Here is a 23448-nt window from a genome sequence, read left to right as displayed (position 1 = left end):
TCCCAAGTTCGGTTACATCACTCAGTCAACCCTGACTGCTGAGCTTCCTTCCTCTCTCCTCTTTCTCCTCCCAGCTCAGTAATGGGAGTAATCAATTACCATTAATTACTTGGTGATTCCCAAATTTCTATCTTTAGTCCTGAACTCCAGAACTATACATTCAGTTGTCTAATCAGTGTCCCCATCTCAAATACAACATGTCCAATCCATTCTGTCTCCCTTCCCTTAGGACATGCTACTGTGCATCTGTGCTGGCCAGAAACCTGGGTGACATGGTGGCCACCTCCCTCATTCTCAAAACCCAACATTTTAATCAGTCACCACATCCTGTTGATTCCACCTCAAAACTCTGTCCTGAATCCATCTATGTCTCTTCACCTCCATCTGCCATCACCTCTTGCCTTAGCCACTAAAACAGCCTCCTGTTTTTCCTACATCTGCTCTCATATTCCTCCAAATTGATTGCCACACTGCAGCCATATGGGTATTATAAAAAGACCTATCTGATTCTGTCACTCTTATGTTTAGAATCCTGGCTTCCTGCTGCCCTTAAATATGTAAAATCCTTACTATGTTTTATGGGCATGATGTGGCCCCAGCTTGCCTCTACAGCTTCACCTCACATCACACTCCCCCACTCCTTGCTGTCCCCACTTCTCCAGACACACTAGATTTCTTGGCATTTCAGTCCTAAAGGTGTATTACCACGCCCTTTCTATTTCCTGTCTTTGATCTTAGGCTACCTTGCTCTATTTTTGTCAGTAACCTAGAAAGAAGGTAAAGACCACCTCTAATACTCCTCCCTAGTGCACATCTGAGGGACCCTTCCCCACTCTAGTTCATTTCTTCTTAGGGCCCTGTCCAAATGTCACTTTCCTAACACCCCACACTAGGTTTTAAGTTCTATGGTTATGTTTCCTAGCATCTGTCCCCCTACTCGGTACACATTTCACATCTGTGGTACTTTATTCAAAACCAGTCTGTTCTGCTAGACTGGAAGCTCCGGAAGGCAGGAACTTAACAAGTATTTCTAGAGTCCCACACGTGCAATGACTGGCATGCAGCATGCATGCAAACAGTTCCTGAATGAACTGAAGCTGTGGTGAGGTGTTTCTGCCCTTCTCAAGAATTAAGTGCTGGCCCATCCATATTTTTTTTCATCCCAGAGACTTTTTTTTTTTCTTGAAGATTTTATTTATTTGAGAGAGAGAGAGAGAGAGTGAATATGAGTGGGGGGAGAGGGGCAGAGGAAGAGGGAGAAGCAGACTCCCCACTGAGCAGGGAGCCTCACACAGCGTTCGATTCCAGGACCTCGGGATTATGACCTGAATTGACAACAGATGCTTAACCGACTAGGCCACCCAGGTACGCCCCCGCATGAGGCTATTTCTACTACAGACCTTAGAACACACAGATCTTACAATAACCTATGCCTCATTTTAAAAATGTGCCATTTTTGGTAAGTTCAAGAAGAATGAAAGAATCTGTGTGTATGAAATTATATATACTATGATGCTGGGTCAGACTATCACATCCCCTATGCACAAGGTCTAGAATTCTCAAATGCAAGGTTCCTGTCTTCAGAAGTACTGCCAATTTCATGGGTGAACTAAGCCACTTCATTGCTTACTGTGGGCCTTCACAGATCTTCTAATCACTGTGGCCCAGCACTGTAAGGCAGGAAAGACAAACTACAGCGCGTGCACCAAATCTGCCCCTATCCCCCCCCGGGCATTTTTGTAAATAAAGTTTTACTGGAACCCAGCCATGTGTTTATGTATTGTCTATAGCTGCCTTTGCACTCTAGTGGCAGAGCTGAGCAAGTGTAACTGAGACCGTTAAGGCTGGTGAAACTTAATTTACCATCTGGCCTTTTACAGAAAAAGTCTGCTGATCCCTGTGAGATACTACCATGAATAGGGTGCTTTCTGATGTTACAGAACACAGAAGTGTTGCCCCAACTATTTGGTGCAGGAATGCAGGCCAGGACTCTGTAGAGAAGGCACACCCCACACCACAGCCTCCAACCACTCACTCCCCTGCCCACCTCAGATTCCTCCTTCCTGAGCACATAAAAGGCAATGACCCAAACTCAGAATACAGGAAATCCGGATGTCCAACAGCATGTGAAAGAACAGAGATTATCATCTCAATCTAAGCAAAGCTTCAATTTCCAGAATACCATCAACAGGATGAAAATGATACCTTGGAATAAGCCAAAATTGTTGACAGCAAACAGTTCCGGAAAGGATGCCAATAAGAACACTTCACAGAGCAGAATAAACATGGGGCTGCTTTTCCCTTCGGTTTTGTGATTCCTATACCTAGCGCTATAATGCAAACGAGGTTTCACAAATCCAGTAACTATTTTATCATAAAATGGATGGTTTATTCCGCTCAAGATTTTGGCTCTTTCCTGTCAAAGGACAAAACGAGGCTTCTAGCTTCAAGCAGTGCTACGATCAGGACCTTCATCACAATTCCCAAGGTGCCGTGGGACAGAGGGGGAGTATGTGCCCAGGAGGTACCATCCTCACTTCTGAATAAGAGACACAGCACAGAGAAGGTCTGGCAATATGACTTTCAGCAAGAGCACTGAATTAAAGGCCAAACAAGCCTGTCTAATGGAGTCTGATTCTTCCCAATCCTGTTCTTCCTTCCCCAGTGTTGTCGATTTCTGTTCTCTGTTCCATCAGCACCCCACTCTCTTAAGTACAAAACTCAAAGTTATCACTGAGTTACCCAGTCTCCCTTCCCTTTCATATCTAATCATCTGCTAATTTTCTCCAATCAATTTCCTGCTCTTCATGCCCTGGTATTATTTCTTGCCCAGACTCTTGCAGGGGGCTCCTAACTAGTCTCCCTGCCTGCAATCTCCCCACTACGGAGGGTCACATTTGCTACTAGGAGAACATTTCTGGTTAACAGTTGCCATTTACTGACCACACTCCCTGAGTGTATGAGCCTCACTGTGCCCCATGCTTTGTTTGCAAAAGTGGTATGTTTACTATTTCCCCCAGATGCTCTCATTACCTGGCTCTGTGGCTAGGTTTCTGGTTTCTGCTAATCATTTAGTCTATCCTGTTATCACTCTTATCTTTCATGTTTCTCATCCTTCAAAGCTTTAAATGCTACTTGCCCCACGAAGCCTCCTCACTCTCTCCCCCACTGGCAATCCTTACAGCAATCTATCCAGACCTCTCTTACAGAGAGGCACACCTCACTTTCTCACTTGGGTTATAATTATGTATGTATCTATCACACCCTTCCTGGAATAGCACTGAGACAGAATCTGCATCCAATTAATTCTTCTAACCCTACGGGACCTTTCAATAAGCTGAATGAAATCAATGTAAATTCTATATCATGAACCCAATGAACATACCTATCCTCTTGCCAGCATCAAACTGTATCTCTTCTCCCTTCCTTGTTCTAAATTTGCTGCTGGAATATTTTCCAAAATCTGTACTAAGCCATCCTGGATACTCTTTGCAGACAGACTGCCAGGCTATATGCAAATGGCCCTCTCAAACCAACAACTCTGATCTCAACTCCCTCTTGAGTTTTAGACCCACAAATTTCCAACCACCAATCTAAGAGAGATCTGGTTTGCTGAGCGCTGTTAACTTGAGCCAGCCTTCCAAAAAGTCTCATTATAACATGACAAAGTGTCTCTGGTTTGGATATAGTCACATATGCTCCAAAAACTCTCTCTGCCTTTGTAGTTAAAATTAGGTCAGTTTAAAAGGCACAATCTGAAGTTCTCCTTAGAGAATATTAGGCATCCTTGATTTCGGGTTGCTTTATCAATACAGGTAACTCTGGTCTTCTGTTTATGTACCACGTAGTCTAAGAGCCTGTGCTCTCTACTCTTGCAAGAGTTTAGTTTCCTCATCGACAACACCCTGTGACAATTTCTATTCAGCAAAGCTGTCGTGAGGATTAGAAATAGCGTGTAACTCAGGACCCAGCTTACAAGGCCTCAGTATTAATTATCATTGTCACCATCAGCCAAGACACGTGCGTTCCTCTGGCATGATACTTCTGAATGGGATGATAAGAATACCTGAGACCTTTGCTCCCCTTTCACTGAATGTCCTTTTCCTGAGCTTCCCCTAGTCTATTCCTCCACATACCACAAGGCCATGCAGATGGATCACTGTGACCTACTGCAAGGACTCCCTAAGGTACAGAGGCCAAGGCTAGCCTACCATCTACAGAGCAAGGTATTTTGCTAAGTGCTTTACAGAAGTCATTTCATCTAATCCTTACAACTCTGTAAGCTAGTTATTTCCACTTTATAGATGGGAAAGAGAGGCTTAGGAAAGTTAAGAAACTTGTCCTAAACTAGAAAATTATAAAGTAGCAGAACTAGGGCAGCTACAAGCCTGCGTTACTAGCTAGAGTATCCTCCCTTACCCCACAGACTAGTGGTCGAAACTTCCCTTGCTTTACCTATACCTGTACCTGACAACTCTCTTCCACTTTATTGAGGCCTGCTGCTGCCAGCTGCTGACCTCTGCAGCCAATGTCTCCTCCTTCTGTGCTTCTCCTCCCATTCCCACCAACCACTTTAAGTCTCGTTTTGCATTGTAAAGGACAGTTGTATAAGTCAATCTCAATGTGTAGACTCCTTTTTTTATTTTCCTCATCAGTAAACCAATCACAAATTTTCCCTCCGCTGCAACATAATTTTTTATTCCTGCTGGATTCAGTGCCATTTCAAATAATGGAGGCTTAGCTCTACAGGCTGGCTGACTGATGCATAAACAGGTCACCACTGAGTATTTTTTATGCCAACAGGGATTTTTTTTTTAATGAGTTAATGCCAATCAGTTCATTTGTAGATGTAGACAAAAAGCCTTAACACTGTTCTGCCTCAGTAACTTGTTGCTTACGATATTAATTTCTCATCAGATCCTGGAAATGAAGCTAACCCTTCACCTCTTCGAAATCGCCTTTCCTGACCTGTCTCCTGTGGCTAAGCTTCCTCTGACATGTCCTAGTAAATCCTTGTTTGACAGACTGCCTTAACTTACAGCTTTTCAAAAAAATATTAAGTTCACTATACTTATTCCCATCGTTCTACTTAGTTGACATAGAACTGACCTCTATCTTCTAAAAATTTTTTCACAATAAATGCCTTTTATTACTGAAAAAAAATGCTTTAAAAAACTTTCCAGAAAACAAAAATAGGGCAAATGATTAAATATTCAAAAAGAAAGAAGTGCTTCAAAATTCAGAATTAAATACAAATATATTTATTATCAAGAGTATTTTTGAAAAATTTTTCACCTCTGGTTCTCTCAGGCTTTAACAAAAGTAAAATAATTTAAAAAGTAAATTAAAAATAAAAAAGTAAAAAAATTACAGCCCATCAAATATCAGTAAGTAAATAAGTAAATAAAAATAAGTAAATCAGTTTTACCAAGAGTGTACTGCAGCAGCTTCTGTTAGTCACTAGTTTGAATTATCCACATCTCTAGTAACCCGAATACGTAATTTAGACTCTCTCAAAGGCACAAACAAAATCAATCAACAAATTGGGCAACTGATGATAAATAACAATGACTTACCTACTTCGGTGAGTTGATGTCTTTCTAGTGTGAAATTCTTTGGGTCCTTAATAAAATGAAAGGGTTGTATTTTTATTCCTTCAATTTGAGGGAATAATAGAGCAAAACCAGACTCTCCAATTTCTATTTCCTGAGGTCGATTGTTACCTGATCCCATTGGAGTCACTAGGAAAAAAGTTAAACAGTTTCATGAACAGATTTAATAAAAACTAAAGTTTCATTTGGTAACACTTCATTTGATATGTATCTAGCCTCACCTAGATAACTACAGTTTGGGTAACCAAGATAATCAACAAGTTAAAAGTTGAGTAAAAGTTTCTCAGCTTTGCAAGTTCAGGCGTAGTGTCATGATGTCTGCATTCTACTTTCAAATGGTTCAGAAAGAAATGTTTTTACAAACGAACAGAAAAAAAGCTCTCGCAAAATTTTTTTAAACTGGTGAATCTAGAAAAGGAATATGGATGTTTACTGTACTACTCTTATCATTCTTCAACTTTGAAGATCTGAAGTTTTTCTAAACAAGAAGTTGGGGGGTAAAAAAATATATCACGGCAATTCTACTTTTAAAAAGTTATCCTAAAAATACTGACAATTGTGTAAAGTGTGTGTGTGTGTGTGTGTGTATATATATATATATATATATATATATATATATATATACCTATACATATACACAGAGATATATATACACACATACAAACAAAGTACTTTTTTTTTTAACAATTTTTTTTATTTATTTGACAGAGAGAGAGACAGCCAGCGAGAGAGGGAACACAAGCAGGGGGAGTTGGAGAGGAAGAAGCAGGCCTCCCAACGGAAAAGCCCGATGTGGGGCTCGATCCCAGAACGTCAGGATCATGCCCTGAGCCGAAGGCAGACGCTTAATGACTGAGCCACCCAGGCGCCCCTACACAAAGTACTTTTATAACAGAATTAAAAAAAAAAAAAGGAAATGGACAGGCTGATTCAAAAATATATGTGGAAATGCAAAGAACCTAGATAGCCAAAACAATTTTTAAGAAAAACATCAAAACCTACAATAATCAATCTTTCAAAAGAATACCAGGACCTACAGTAATATGGCATTGGCTTAAGGACAGACAAACATATCAATGGAACAGAATTAAATCTAGAAACAGACCTACAAACATGCAGTCAGTTATTTTTAAATAAATGAAGGTGCCAAGGCAATTAGAGGAAAGAAAAATCTTCAACAAAGGGTGATGAACTAACTGGATAAACATATGACCAAAAAAACAAAACAAAACAAAACCCCGCCACCCCTGAACCCCTACCTTATGCCATACACAAAACTTAATTCAAGTTAGGTCACAGAACTAAATATAAGAGCTAAAACCACAGAGCTTATAGAAAAAGACATAAGGGAATTTCTTTGTGACTTTGACATATGCAAAGATTTCTTGGAGAGCACACACAAAACCTTCACCAGAAAAGAAAAAAACATAAATAAACTGGATTTCACCAAAATAAAAGTTCAATGGTCATCAAAGACACTGCTGAGAGAAAGAAAGCAAGCAACAGACTGGGAGAAATTATTTACAACACCTATACTTGTAAAGATCTTGAATTAGAATATATAAACAATTTCAACTCAAAAATAAAAACAATCCAATAAAAAAAATCACCAAAAGACCTAGATATTTCACAAAAACAGATACACAAATAGCCAAAAACATCTGAAAAGATGCTCAACATAATTAAAACCATTGGAGTAATTCAAATTAAAGCCACCACAAGAAGCTTACCCACTACAATGGCTAAAATGAAAAGGCTGATTTGAAGACACTAAGCATTAGTGAGTATATGTAGCAGTAAGCAACTGGAAACCCTCATTCATCACTAGGGAGTATAAAATGGAACAACTCTGGAAAACAGTTTGGCAGTTTTTTATAAAGTTAAACATAAACCAACCCCAAGACCTAGCAATTCCACCTCATCTAAGAAAAAACCCAGGTCCACAAGAGACTTACATAAAAATGTTCACAACACGGGGAGCCTGAGTGGCTCAGTCTATTAAGCAGCCAACTCTTGATTTCAGCTCAGGGTCCTGGGATCCAGCCCAGCAGGCTCCATGCTCAGTGGGGAGTCTGCTTGTCCCTCTGTCCCTCTTCCTCACCCTGGCTCGCGCTCACAACTCTCTCTCTCTCAAATAAATAAAATCTTAAAAAAAAAAAATGTCCACAACAGCATCAATCGTAATAGCCAGGAATGTGAAAAAATCCAAATCTCCATCAAAAAGAGAGTGTACAAATAGTCTATTTATATAACAGAATAATAATAATTTAGAAATCAGAAAAGGGGTCTCCTCCCTGAGCCGGGGAACGCGCGCCACCAGATGGAAAACAGGAGCTCCGGTGCGGTCACTGGAACCAGACTGAGACCAGGAACTCTGGGAGCGTGTGGGCGCGGCTGGCGGCTGGCGGCTGGCGGTGTTAGAAACACAAAAGACAGAGACGCGCCGGCCCTGGAAGTGAGGACTGGGACGCCGGGTGTGGGGTGCACATCCCAGGATGCTGCAAGGTAGAGCAGCACCAACAGAAACAGAGTTAAAGTGGCCAGAACATCAGTGGAGAACAGTCCGTGATCCCTGTGTTCTGAGACAGAGGCTGAGATTCGGCCACTGCTGCTCTGACTCTCAGAAGAGGCACAGCAAACTGCCAGGGAAAGCCGCCAGAGAACAAAAGCCTGGAAATACCGGCTCACAGTGTGCCCATCCCCATTGCCCTTCGCAGGGGACACGGAGACTCTACCCAAACAGGGTTGCCTGAGTATCGGCGCGGCAGGCCCCTCCCCCAGAAGGCAGGCTGAAAAATCAAGAAGCCCACATCCCTAAGATCCCCATAAAACAAGGGCGCCCGGCCTGGGTCCCGGTCAATAATTTGGGCTCTGGACAACCCCGCAACCTCTCCTCATCAGAATGATGAGAAGGAGAAATCCCCCCCAGCAAAGAAAAGACAATGAGTCTGTGGCATCTGCCACAGAACTAATGGATATGGACATATCCAAAATTTTGAGAAATGGAACTCAGAGTAACAATGGTCAAGATGATGTGTAGACTTGAAAAAAGTATTAACGAAAATGTTAATGAGAATATAGAATCTCTAAGGATGGAAATGAGAGCAAATCTGGCAGAAATTAAAAATTCTATGAGCCAAATGCAGGCAAAACTAGAGGCTCTGACGGCCAGGGTGAATGAGGCAGAAGAACGTATCAGTGAACTGGAGGATGGGTTAGTAGAAGAAAAAGCTAAAACAGAATCTGGACTCAAAAAAATCCACGCTCAGGAATGTAGGTTACGGGAGATTACTGACTCAATGAAACGTTCCAATGTCAGAATCATCGGCATCCCCGAGGGGGTGGAGAAAAACAGAGGTCTAGAAGAGATATTTGAACAAATTGTAGCTGAAAACTTCCCTAATCTAACAAGGGAAACAAACATTCGTGTCCAAGAGGCAGAAAGGACCCCTCCCAAGCTCAACCATAGCAAACCTACACCACGTCACGTCACAGCACAATTCGCAAATATTAGATCCAAGGATACAGTATTGAAAGCGGCCAGGGCAAAGAAATTTCTCACGTACCAGGGCAAAGGTATCAGAATTACGTCAGACCTGTCTACACAGACCTGGAATGAGAGAAAGGGTTGGGGGGGGGCATTTTTAAAGCTCTTTCAGAGAAAAACATGCAGCCAAGGATCCTTTATCCAGCAAGACTGTCATTCAGAATTGATAGAGAGATAAAGACCTTTCAGAATCGCCAGACACTGATCAATTTTGTAACCACGAAACCAGCCCTACAGGAGATATTAAGGGGGGTTCTATAAAAGTAAAAAGGCCCCAAGAGTGATACAGAAAAGAAAGTCACAATCTATAGAAACACAGACTTTACTGGCAACATGGCATCATTAAAATCATATCTCTCAATAATCAGTCTCAATGTAAATGGCCTGAATGCTCCCATAAAACGCCACAGGGTTGCACATTGGATAAAAAGACATGACCCATCCATTTGCTGTCTACAAGAGACTCATTTTAAAAGTAAAGATACATTCAGACTGAAAGTAAAGGGATGGAATACCATCTTTCACACCAATGAACCTCAAAAGAAAGCTGGGGAAGCAATTCTCATATCAGACAGACTGGATTTTAAAGTAAAGAATATAGTTAGAGACACAGAAGGGCACTATATTATTCATAAAGGATGTTTCCAACAAGTGGATATGACAATTAGAAATATATATGCCCCCAACAGGGGAGCATCAAGATACACAAGCTAACTCTTAACCACAATAAAGAGACATATAGATAAAAATACACTAATAGTAGGAGACCTCAACACTCCACTATCAGCAATAGATTGATCACCTAAGGAAGAAATCAGCAAAGAAACAAGAGCCTTGAAAGCCATACTCGACGAGTTGGACCTCATAGATATATAGAGAACACAACACCCCGGAACCAAAGAATATTCATTCTATTCTAATGCCCACAGAACATTCTCAAGAACAGACCATGTTCTGGGTCAAAAAACAGGTCTCAACTGATACCAAGAGTCCGAAATTATTCCCTGCATATTCTCAGACCACAACGCTCTGAAATTGGAACACAACCACAAGGAAAAATTTGGAAGAAACTCAAACACTTGGAAACTAACAACCATCCTGCTCAGGAATGACTCAATAAACAAGGAAATCAAAAATCAATTTAAACAATTGATGGAGACCAACGAGAATGAAAACACAACGGTCCAAAACCTATGGGATACTGCAAAGGCAGTCCTAAGGGGGAAATATATAGCCATCCAAGCCTCACTCAAAAGAATAGAAAAATCTAAAATGCAGTTTTTATATTCTCACCTCAAGAAGCTGGAGCAGCAACAGAGGGACAGGCCTAATCCACGCACGACGAAGCAGTTGACCAAGATTAGAGCAGAAATCACTGAATTAGAAACCAGGAGTCAGTAGAGCAGATCAACAGAACTAGAAGCCGGTTCTTTGAGAGAATCAATAAAATTGGCAGACCACTGGCAAGACTTATCCAAAAGAATAGAGAAAGGAACAAAATTAATAAAATTATGAATGAAAAAGGACAGATCACAACCAACAGCAATGAAATTGGAAGGATTATTTGAAACTTTTATCAACAGCTATATGCCAATAAATTAAGCAATCTGGAAGAGATGGAGGCCTTCCTGGAAACCTATAAACTACCAAGACTGAAACAGGAAGAAATTGAATTTTTAAGCAGGCCAATTAATTATGAAGAGATTGAGTCAGTGATAAACAACCTTCCAAAAAACAAAACTCCAGGCCCAGACGGTTTTTCTGGGGAATTCTACCAAACATTCAAAGAAGAAATAATACCTATTCTCCTAAAGCTATTTCAAAAACTAGAAACAGAAGGAAAGGTACCAAACTCATTCTATGAGGCCAATATTACCTTGATCCCCAAACCAGGCAAAGACCCTATCAAAAAGGAGAATTACAGACTGATCTCCCTAATGAATATGGACGCCAAAATCCTCAACAAGATCCTGGCTAACAGAATCCAAGAGTACATTAAAAGGATTTTCCATCATGACCAAGTGGGACTCATCCCTGGGATGCAAGCATGGTTCAACATTTGCAAATCGATCAGCGTGATACATCATATCAACAAGAAAAGACTCAGGAACCATATGATCCTCTCAATAGTTGCAGAAAAAGCATTTGACAAAATACAGCATCCTTTCCTGATTAAACCCTTCAGAGTGTAGGGATAGAGGGTACATTCCTCAATCTCATAAAAGCCATCTATGAAAAGCCTACAGCAAATAACATTCTCAATGGGGAAAAGCTGGAAGCCTTTTCCTTAAGATCAGGAACACGACAAGGATGCCCACTCTAGCCATTATTCTTCAACATGTACTAGAAGTCCTTGCAACAGCAATCAGACAACAAAAAGGGAAAAAAGTATCCAACTCGGCAAACTGTCTCTCTTCGCAGATGACATGATACTCTCTATGGAAAACCCAAAAGAAGCCACTCCCAAACTATTAGAACTTATAGAGCAATTCACTAATGTGGCGGGTTACAAAATCAATGCTCAGAAATCAGTTGCATTTCTATACACGAAAAATGAAACTGAAGAAAGAGAAATTAGGGAATCCATCCCATTTACAATAGCACCAAAAATCATACGTTACCTTGGAATTAACTTAACCAGAGCCATAAAGGATCTCTATTCTAGAAACTATAAATCACTCTTGAAAGACATTCAGGAAGACACAAAAAGATGGAAAAATATCCCATGCTCATGGATCGGAATAATTAACATAATTAAAACATCCATGCTACCCAGAGCAATCTACACTTTCAATGCTATCCCGATCAAAATACCGATGACATCATCGGAAACCGGGGATGTACTGTATGGTGACTAACATAATATAATAAAAAATCATTTAAAAAAAAAAATACCGATGACATTTTTCAAAGAACTGGAACAAATAGTCCTTAAATTTGTATGGAACCAGAAAAGGCCCCGAATCACCAAGGAACTGTTGAAAAGGAAAAACAAAGCTGGGGGCATCACAATGCCAGATTTCGAGCTGTACTACAAAGCCGTGATCACAAAGACAGCATGGTACTGGCACAAAAACAGACACATAGACCAATGGAACAGAAAAGAGAACCCAGAAATGGACCCTCGGCTCTTTGGGCAACTAATCTTTGATAAAGCAGGAGAAAACATCCGGTGGAAAAAAGACAGTCTCTTCAATAAACGGTGTTGGGAAAATTGGACAGCTACATGCAAAAGAATGAAACTTGACCACTCTCTCACACCATACACAAAGATAAACTCCAAATGGATGAAAGACCTCGATGTGAGACACGAATCCATCAAAATCCTAGAGAAGAACATAGGCAGCAACCTCTACGACATCGGCCACAGCAACCTTTTTCATGACACATCTCCAAAGGCAAGAGAAACATAAGAAAAAATGAACTTGTGGGACTTCATCAAGATAAAAAGCTTCTGCACAGCCAAGGAAACAGTCAAAAAAACTAAGAGGCAGCCCACGGAATGGGAGAATATATTTGCAAATGATACTACAGATAAAAGACTGGTATCCAAGATCTACAGAGAACTTCTCAAACTCAATATGCGAGAAACAAATAAACAAATCATAAAATGGGCAGAAGATATGAACAGACACTTTTCTAAAGAGGACATACAAATGGCTAACAGACACATGAAAAAATGTTCAAAATCATTAGCCATCAGGGAAATTCAAATCAAAACCACACTAAGATACCACCTTACGCCAGTTAGAACGGCAAAAATTGACAAAGCAAGAAACAACAATTGCTGGAGAGGATGTGGAGAAAGGGGATCCCTCCTACATTGTTGGTGGGAATGCAAGTTGGTACAGCCACTCTGGAAAACAGTGTGGAGGTCCCTTAAAAAGTTCAAAATTGAGCTACCCTAAGACCCAGCCATTGCACTACTGGGTATTTACCCCAAAGATACAGACGTAGTGAAGAGAAGGGCTATATGCACCCCAATGTTCATAGCAGCATTGTCCACAATAGGTAAATCATGGAAGGAACCGTGATGCCCTTCAAAGATGACTGGATTAAGAAGTTGTGGTCCATGTATACAATGGAATATTACTCAGCTATCAGAAAGAACGAGGTCTCAACATTTGCTGCAACATGGACGGCACTGGAGGAGATAATGCTAAGTGAAATAAGTCAAGCAGAGAAAGACAATTATATGATTTCTCTCATCTATGGAACATAAGATCTAGGATGATCGGTAGGAGAAGAAAGGGATAAAGAAAGGGGGGGTAATCAGAAGGGGGAATGAAACATGAGAGACTATGGACTATGAGAAACAAACTGAGGGCCTCAGAGGGGAGGGGGGTGGGGGAATGGGATAGACTGGTGTTGGGTAGTAAGGAGGGCACGTATTGCGTGGTGCACTGGGTGTTATACTCAAGTAATGAATCATCGAACTTTATATCAGAAACCAGGGATGTACTGTACGGTGACTAACATAATATAATAAAAAAACATTAAAAAAGAAAAAAAAAAAGAACATGGGTCTCCTTTGCACACAGAGATCAAGAGGAAAAGGACATGAAGGAACTTCCTGAGGTGATGGAAATATTCTCTATCTTGACTGGCGTGTAGGGTACCTAAGGATATACATTTGTCAAAACTCATTAAATTGTACGCTTAAAATTGTGCAAGTCACTGGAAGTAAAGTTCACCTTAAAAGAAAGATAATGACCTCTGTACATATAAGAATGAACAAATTTTCTCAAACCTTAAGTTTTTGAACCTAAAGAAAGAAGATTAGCCAGTAGCCAATGGCTGTTTTACAAACAATCACTGAACAGTGGCCTAAGAAAAAGGAATCCAACTAGTGTCTTGGTGGAAGTTTTGTTGGGACATGCGTGCAACTGGGTCAAAGAAAGCACCTAGCTGTAGGGCAACCAAAACCAGTAAGTGTGTCCAAGAAAACACGAGAGGCAACAGGAATGGCACTCACTCCTGACACCAAGATTGTAAGGGAACTCGGAACAGACAAAGTTGAAACTCCTTCAGAGTAAGGCAAGCACAAAAGGAACGCTTAAGGTAGACCTCCCATCCTCACAACGGGGTCCTCCCCAAGTCCACTCTCCCTCTCCTGCCTCCAACCCCCAGCTGAAATTTAGAAAGGAGAAATGTGATTATGCTTTGAAAAAAACCAAAGTGGGTGAGGTGGGGAAACCTAAGAAAATGATGAAGCTACTATCCCATATAAGCATTTACTAACAACTAGTAATGGCAAAACCTAGATCACTCATTTAAGGAAAATTCAAAAGTTAAAAGAAAACCATGGTTACTGTTACCATTTTTTTAATCCAATGAGAAAGGAAATGTGTAGTAATAGGCAGATGCAACAGTATGGGGGGGAGCTGATAATGGGAGAGATGAAATAGTCCCTATCAACCTTGTATTTACCCTTAGTCATTTGTAAACATTTGAAATCCCTTATACTTCACCATATAAGCCTCTTAAATTCAGATCAAAAGTCTCTCAGTGAAGATTAAAAATGCCAATTATGGAGTACTACTGAGTGGAACAAAGAAAATCCCAACAGCTAACATTTACTCATTGATTCCTGCACATCTCTACTCTGACTACTTTTCATATGTTAACTCATTTCACCTTCATAACCTTCCAAAGAGGGATGATCACAATCATCTCTACCTCATATATGGGGAAACCAAAGCTCTCTCAAGTTAGTTAACTTGCCCAAAGCCGTCCACAGAGGTACTAAGTACAGCTGGGGTTCTAATCCCGGCACCTGAACCACCACACCATGACTGCCTCAACAGAGTATCTCTCCCCCATGAGCTGTAGAAAAGAATCAACAATAATAAAAACCAGTAAAAATTCACCAGCAGCAAACTTGGGAAGGAGTATAATTTCATGCTATAAACTTCAAACCATGGTTTCCAAGCAGAGAAACAAAAGTTTCCTAGGAAGGTCTACTGTAGCTCCTTATCTCAGCCTCAACTGACCCCTGCCTGCAAGAAACGAGGATACTGGTTGAACTGACCAAAGTGAGAATCTCACTTAATGCTTTCTATCTAATTTGGAGAGAGGGAGAATGTGAGCTTTCCCCTCTTATGAATGGCTCCCCTGGAAAGACATGCATCACATTTGGTTTATACAGACAGCCCTGCGACTGGGAATACTAACCAGAATAACCTAAAGAACACTAATAGAAGTCAAATCTAATACCATGGTAAATACAACTAACTTTATGGCATTTTAGATGGCTAAAAATATAAATGTGCTTTTAAGCTACAGGTAATTCACCAATCTACGGGATCCCACATTAATGCAAAGCAGGAAATCATCAAATTGGTATTTTCTCTCACCTACAATTCCTGGAGTCACAATCCCAAGGATTTGGCATTGTTTTGGGAATAGCTTCTCAAGGGCAAATGCTGCTTCCATAGTCGTTCTTTTCCTTGCTGTAAGAATACAGTAGCAAAATTATTACATGTTATTCATTTTAGGTCAAGCTGATTGTATGGGGAAAAAAGCAAACACTGAATAAAGTTTAAGTCATTTACACCAGAATGCTTTATAAGAAAGTCAATGGGGCACCTGGGTGGCTCAGTCGTTAAGCATTGGACTCCTGATATCAGTTCAGGTCTGGATCTCAGGGTCATGAGTTCAAGCCCCGTGGGAGCTTACTTAAAAAAAAAAAGCCTAAAAACTTTGATGAAAACAAACATTTTCTCATTTGGGGCCTGTTTTATATTTTAAATTCTAAATCTGACCCTTAGCATCACCAATTTGCCTTTCTGGCTTGGTTCATATACTGTTTTTGCTCCGATGATATTAAATTGAGCAGCAACAGCAAAATTTTAACTTGCTGTATTATCTCTCTGTTTAGCTGATATTAGAGCGTGACTTTTTTATTGCATAAACAACAGTCACCTGGATTCAAATTAGACAGTGACAACCCAGGTCTAGCTCTAGGCCTCAGTGTGCCCAGCTTGGGACACTTGGTCTACTTCTCTTAGCAGAGTCAAAAAGAAGGCACAGTATAACTTCAGTGTCCCTAAATGGGTCCCCATCACACAATAAAAGGCTCTAATAGCCAAAGATATACAACCTGTTTTAATAATAAAAAGTGCCTGGAGGATTAAAGTATTTCAAAATGAGAAAGACATCTTTCTAAAGAATTTGTTTTAGTTGTACTACAAGGTTTAGAAATCAATCTTTGAAGCAGAAAGGGCCCCTCAAGTTTCAAAGACAATATATTCATGCATGCTATAGGGAGAAGGCCCAGAACCTCAAAAAGTCAGTAACTCTCAACACTAGGACAGTATTTAACTCCAGGGGCACATAAGGAACAAAAAACCCCCAACCCTTTTTCTTTTGATATTTACCTCTCTTGTGGCCACGACACTCTTCCAGACTAATGAAAGTTTCTGAATCAGCCATGTAAAGAACTGTCTGTGGTAAGATGTGAACATTCTGCTAAGAAAAACAAAAACAAAAACAGAATTAGATCACATGAATCCACGAGTGCTCTCATGGTCCCTTAAGGTTTTGCCCTGGTCCAAACTGTTGTCGACGTAGGTCAGTTGGGCCAATGTTAGCATTCTGAGCCCAACCACTTCCCACTCATTTTTCGCTCATGCTCTTACCTTTTCAGGCCATTCATTTGGAGCATCTATTATTTCTTCTTCAAGTCAAACTCATTCCAGCCTGACTCAAGAAGTTCATTTTCATAATTTAAACTCTTAAACAAAAACACTAAATGCCAGCAAAAGGTGCTACTTGCTTTATTTGAGTAGGCATCACAATCACAGAAAAAACTCAGCAACAAAGGGAAGGCACACAGACTGTATCGCTCCTCTTTTCATTGCCTACCAAATGAGATAGTCCAGGCCTTCGTTTCCACCTTACCAACTAATTCCCTCCAGGGACCTTTTGCTTCCTATAATCCAGACACACACTGCCATACAGACGCTCCTACAGCTCTTCTTGCTTCATACTTAAGATTGTTTCCCCCAAGAGACCGCTTAAAGTGCCACCTCCCCTACAAAACCTTTCCTTAGACTCCTTCAGTACCCTGGGCCTCATATGTGACGTACCTTACCTCCCAGTCATTCGTGCTTGTGCCTCACCTACGCTTACGGGCGGGACTTCTTCAGACTCCTGTTTTCCACTAAATGTCACAGTACAGACAAGTGGCAAAGTGGCTAAATTAAACAAAAGCATGGACATATTCTTTTGTAAGCTGGTTATTTTCAAAGATTTTTACTGTCAGAATAGAATGGAGTACATATAGCAAAGCCTCAATGTGGATTAAATGAAAAAAAAAAGTTAATCCACTGTAATTTGGGGGAATGTCAAGATATTTCAGAGCAGAATCCATAGACAAACTCAAAAAAAATTCTGAGACAGAATGATGACCCTGTGGTGGCTCCACAGCTGATAACCTATGGATATAGTTTCCATGGACCACACAGCATTTTCAAAGAATATGATTTGGTTACCGATTATTTAAAATTCAACAAAGTATTTACAGAAAATGTGGCCTTCCAGATTCTCTTGAAAAACTAGACAATCTAACACCACTTCCACTGCATTCTTCTTGATGGGGGCTAACTGCAGGCAAGCACTCCCGGGTATGCCATCCCTCTGATGTTATCCTAAACTAACTTAGTCTTCTGCCTACCTTTGGAGTCATTTGTGTTTAAGATATCTGGTATAGGGAGTAACAAGACAGGAAGTCTAGTCCTGAGGTTTTATGATTCTCTCTATCCTGATACCCAATGAAAAGCAATTGCTGAGTCTTCCTTCCTAATTCTCATTAGAAGCAGTGACAATGACAGTCCTCAATACGAAATGTTCTTAAAGCACAATGTGAGACAACTACAATCTCATTCCATCATTCAAAGAAGTCCCAAATAGGAAGACATTTTATAAAATTTTTAGTGGACTTTAAAATCTTTCTAATAAAAAAGTTAAACCAAATTTCTTTATGGCTATAGTATCATGTTCACTAGGTAATTTGGCAAATATACAAAAACAGCCCAGCATGATTTGGACAAAGTTTCCATGTTTTTGTTTAACCACACTAGCATTTGCTACAATGAATAAACTTCCTTAAGGGCATTACTATATGAATTTTAATAATGACACTGATAATAAAGAATAATTTCATTTATTGAAAACATCATTATCCCTGATACTGCAGGTAACATATTATATGCATTACCTTTCCATTCTTTAATCCTTAGAACAGCTCTTTAGGGGCATGAGAAAAATTTTTATTGTGTTTTCATTTTATGGAGATAAAACCTGAATCTCAGGGAGACTAGGTAACTTTTTCAGAGCCTGGCAGCTAATATGCACCACAGATGAATTCATATCTAAATCTGTCCAGCTATAACAGCCATTATATTGTATAAACTTTTAAAGCTATATAAAAATAATACCTGCTGTGGTAAAAATCTGAAGGAAAAAAAATTGTGAAGGAAAAACACACAGAAAAAAATTTAAAACATTAAAAAAAAAATCATACAGTTCTACCCTGAAAGGAAACTTTTGCTAACATTTTAGCTTATTTCTTCTCTATTCTTCCTTTTTTGTTTTCAATAACTCAGATTATACTAATATAAATTCATAATCTGCCTTCTTCACTTACAACATGAACATTTTTTTTCTTGCCACTAATGTATCTTTGCAGTTCATCACCAAGTGACTTTATTTCTAAACATTAGGTTATTTTCATTTTGCCTTAAAATAAATGATGCTGCAAAGAACATCTTTATGGAAGTCTGTCTGCATTTTGAATTTCTCCAAATGATAACTTCTAGAACTAGACTGGGTGGGATTTGAGCCAAAATGCAAAAAATAAGTTTTTCCGCAAGCCTGCCTTTGGATACTGGCCACTTTGGGTCTGAGTCCTAGAGCCCAAACAGAGCAAGGAGAAAATCCACATGAGGGGGAAACAGAAGACTGGTCACTTATGGGGCATTTGTCTAATATCTAAACATATTAAGAATGATGAGAGCCAGGTTTCTCACTGTACCTCAAAGGGAGGTACAAATATGAGCTAAGAGAAAAAAACTGGAAAGAATCCTGTATTGGACTGGAAATGGATGTACTTGTGAAAACTCATGAATTTCCATATATATAAAAATACAGTTGTAAATGTGCCTGTATGTATGCATACATATATATTCCTTGGTTCTATTCCACTGGGCTCTGGAGCAGCAAACCTTTCAACAGCAATGAGCTGTCCAGATCTTGGCTTTTAAATACCATGAAATACCATTCTCCACTAAAATGAACCAGAGCTTTTTGAAGAAATGGCTGATTCCAGGATTAAAGCAGACAAAAGATAAGATGAGCTTAGAACATCTTGTGCCAGAAAGCAAGGAGGTGCTCAAAGGTGATGGACTCATCTCTAAAAGACCCTGAAATCAGCTGAAGGGGCTCCTTCAGTTAGAGATTATATTCCATTGAATAAAAAAGAGACTTAAGAGTCTATACAGATATAAATGGAAAAAATTGAAACAGGATATTTACAAAGTTTCAAAGTATCTCCTCACAAAATATTTACTAATATTTCCCACTAATACAGTGGGAAAGAGTAATTTTACAGGAGTGACATGTGGCACACACCACCTTAATCAACTTATCAAAGGTACTAACACCAGATGGGAAAGAAATGGAAATCATATGCTACCTGATACGATGAAACTAGAAGAGCACAGCATCACTTCTGTGATATTCCTGCCAAAGGTACATAATCTGAATCTAAGAAACATGTTCTACAAACTAACTGGCCTGTAATTTACATACTTGTCAAAGTTGTGAAAGCCAAGAAAAGCTTGAGAAACTGTTCCACATCAAAAATTAAGGAAATGACAGGGGCACCTGACTGGCTCCGTCAGTTAAGGCTTGAACACTCTGATTTCCGCTCAGGTCACGATCTCAAGGGTGGTGAGATCGTGCTCAGTGTCCGGCTCTGCACTCAGCTCGGAATCTGCTTGTCCCTCTTCCCTGGCTCTCTCTCTCTCTCAAATAAATAAATAAAATCTTTAAAAAATTTTTAAAGAAATTACAAAAACCACGTAAGAGTCTAATCTGAATTATTTTGTTACGAGGAACATTACTGGGACTGGCAACGTCTGAAAGGATTCTGAGGAATGGATGGTAGAAATGTATCAATAAGAATTTCCTGACTGATGACCGCATTGTGATGATGTAGAATATTTCTGTTTGTATGTAAAGCCAGATTAATGATTTACTCTCAAATAGCTCTGTCCCATTGGCAAATGAGATACCACAGCCTCACAGTCTCTATGCTCAAGAAGGCTGCCCCTCGGATTCCTCAGTTCAAGTCATTACCTCCCCAGGTTTTGCCCATTTTTTGAAATTGGGGGGCCAGAGATACAATACAAAAGAGTACAGGACCAGCGGCTGAAATATTTGGGTTTAAATATTGGTTCTTGGCTTTTTAACGTGCCACTAAGCAAAAAGAAACCCAGCTGCCTTCCCTGCCAAACAGTGACAACAGTATCTGCTTCAAAGGAAGCAGGTAAAGAGAAGGTCCTCCACTGCGTTATTATAATAGTAAAAATCTGTACACAAAATGCCCAACATTTGAAGAACGGTCCAATAAATCATGGCACATCCTTACGTGTGTTTATAAAATCTTTTCATGTCACGAGAAAATGCTCCGTAATTCGGAAAGAACAGGGTCACACACAAAATAGAGATTAAAAAGAAAAAGACTGAGTTCGCAAAGGCTGACCCAGCGACCCTGCAATCAACTGTGCAGGACACGCCTTCTTACTTGCCTCAAGCTCCTCTGCTACCACGCGAACCAAGCAATGCTCCTCCAAGTGGCCAGCATCCGCCAATCCCGCGGAGATCCAAGTCACACTCCGATGCGTCCGCAACACTCGACGAACACACTCCCTCCATAAGCGGCACACGCTGGGGGCGCAAACGCACAAAGGGTTGTGAAAGGACGTTCATTTCCCTCCCCAGCGGCTCACGGCACCCCCATTAGGGCAGCAGGAGATTCCTGCGGGATCAAAAGCCCCAGAGCGGAGGTGTCGGGGCGCAGATTCGGAGGGAGAATCAGGGGCGGAGAAAACCTTAAGGCGCACCTCGCCCCTCCGGGAAGAGTCCCCCAGACAGGCACAGGGGTACGGCAGGCGTACCTCGCGGATGGGGGCATCCCCTCGGGGAAGGAGAAGGGAGCCGGGGGCAGTCGTGGGTCCCGATGGTGTCTGCCCGCCCCGCCAGCCAGGGCAAGCCCGAGGCATGTCCCGAAGTAAGCTTCCCGCCTCCTCTCTCCTCACCCGGCCACCCGCAGCAACGCCTTGGCGGGCAGGAAGGTGAGGACACGCTCCACCACCTCCGCTAGGTTACCCAACACAAACGTGCTTTGTGGGTCCGCGGAGGAGCCTCGGTGATCACCGCCACCATGATCACCACAGCCACCCACCACCTCCATTCCTCACCAACCCGCCGAGCAAGCACTACGGCGGCTCGGAAGGCACTGCTCAGGCCGGCACAAGACCTCCCAGGCAGCGTGCACTGAGCACGCGCGCGCGCGCCACTTCCGGTCGCTTGGAGGTGACGGGGCGGCTGAGACCCGCCCACGTGACTCCAGGCCGAGTGGTTTCCTGCGTGCCTTTGGGGGAGGTTTGGCTGGTGCTCGGAGGTGGTGGGTTTGCGTCCCTTGATCCTCCCGGTACTTTATCTAGGCCTTCCGCGGGCATGGATCCTCCTTCTGTGCTCTCACTGTACTTGCAGCGCTGTATTCCTTGTCGGTACAAATCTTTCTCTGATTGTAGAGTTCAAGGAGACTCGGTAGTATTTGTCCGTCTTTACAAGTGTCAGTTAATAACGTGAGCCCAATTTTTGAACGGGCAGTATCTGCTTTAAAAATAACTGGCTAAGTGTGTGAAGATGACCACCTATATTCAACATCTAGTGAATTTGGTTAACTCGGCAGCCTTGACGCCGTGTGTGAACGGACATATAAATAGCAGTTACCACTGCTGTGAATGCACCAAACCGCACTAGTTCCTAATAGCATCAGACTCACCGGGAATTATGAAGTTTTGGCTTTAAAAATTTTTTTTGAGAGAATTTGAGAGAGTGCGCATGCACAAGCAGGGGGAGGGAGGGGCAGAGGGAGACAAAAAGACTCCCCGCTGAGCAGGGAGCTGGTCTGGACTCCAGCGGGATCCCAGAACCCTGAGATCATGACCAAAACTGATGGCAGCCACTTAAATGACTGAGCCACCCAGCCGCTCTTGGCTTAAAAAAGTTATTTTTTATTGAAGTGTAATTAACTGTTACATTAGTTTCAGGTTTATGATATGATTCAACAATTTTGTGCATTAGTCAGTGGTTACCAAGATAAGTGTACTCTTTAATCCTCATCACCTATTTCACCTACCTACCCCACATCCCCTCTGGCAACCACTAGTTCTCTGTATTTAAGAGTCTTTTTAAAATTTGTTCCTTTTGCTTAAATTCCAATATGAGTAAAATCACATGGTCTTGGTCTTTCTGACTTATTTCACTTAGCATTATGCCCTCTAGGTCCATCCATATTGTGCAAATGGCAAGATCTTTTTTTCTTCTGGCTGAATAATATTATGCTGTATATAAATACCACTTCTTTATCCATTCCTCCATCAATGGACATGGGTTGCTTCCCTATCCTGGCTACTGTGAATAAAGACTGCAATAAACAGGGGTGCATATCTTTTCAAATTAGTGTTTTCATTTTCTTTGTGTAAATACCCAGTAGCAGAATTACTAGATCATATGGTAATTCTATTTTTAATTTTTTGAGGAACTTTCATAGGGTTTTCTGCCGTGGTTGTACCAATTTACATTCCAACAGGCACAATTTTTCCTTTTTCTCCATATCCTCACCAATGTACTTGTCATTTCTTGTATTTTTAATTAGAGCCATGCTGACAGGAATAAGGTGATATCTCACTGTGGTTTTACTTTGCATTTCCCTGATGATTAATGATGTTGAGCATCTTTTCATGTGTCTGTTGGGTTTTGGCACATCTTGGTCCTCAACTCCAGGCCTACTGAATCAGATTCTGGGGGTGGGAACCAACAGTCTGAGTTTTAACTTTTCCATGATTTATGCTTTCCTGTGATTCTGATGCAAGCTCAGTTTGAGAACCACGTATAGAAGGAATGTAAGCACAGCAGACACTGCTGTATCCCTACTTAACATCCATTTCTCCTGCTGCTTCCTACTAACAAAGCCCAGATTTGATCCCCATCTTT

The 23448-nt window shown here is 41.0% G+C and overlaps 1 protein-coding gene across 6 annotated transcripts in view; it reads right to left on the bottom strand.

The window, feature by feature from the left end:
- The window catches only part of FBXO22 (F-box protein 22), a 37304-nt gene extending 15603 nt beyond the window's left edge, over positions 1-21701 (bottom strand). The window contains exons 1-5 of one of the 6 annotated variants that reach the window (XM_045795105.2): positions 21483-21698; positions 20973-21111; positions 16539-16629; positions 15516-15611; positions 5577-5741 (exon numbers count right to left, since the gene is read on the bottom strand). In XM_045795105.2, the coding sequence (XP_045651061.1) occupies positions 5577-5741; positions 15516-15611; positions 16539-16629; positions 20973-21111; positions 21483-21637 (646 nt within the window). In that variant the 5' untranslated portion in view covers positions 21638-21698. Of the gene's footprint in view, positions 1-5576; positions 5742-15515; positions 15612-16538; positions 16630-20972; positions 21112-21341 lie in introns of all 6 variants that reach the window. The other 5 variants (XM_045795106.2, XM_087856751.1, XM_087856750.1 and 2 more) reach the window with 5 other exon arrangements.
- Positions 21702-23448: the final 1747 nt, after the last annotated feature.

This window comes from Ursus americanus, chromosome 28 (genome assembly GCF_024610735.1).
Source record: "Ursus americanus isolate L20-20 chromosome 28, mUrsAme1.1.p, whole genome shotgun sequence".
NCBI lineage: Eukaryota > Metazoa > Chordata > Mammalia > Carnivora > Ursidae > Ursus > Ursus americanus.
Note: the sequence above shows the minus strand (reverse complement) of the source record. Positions and strands in the feature narration are given on the sequence as shown.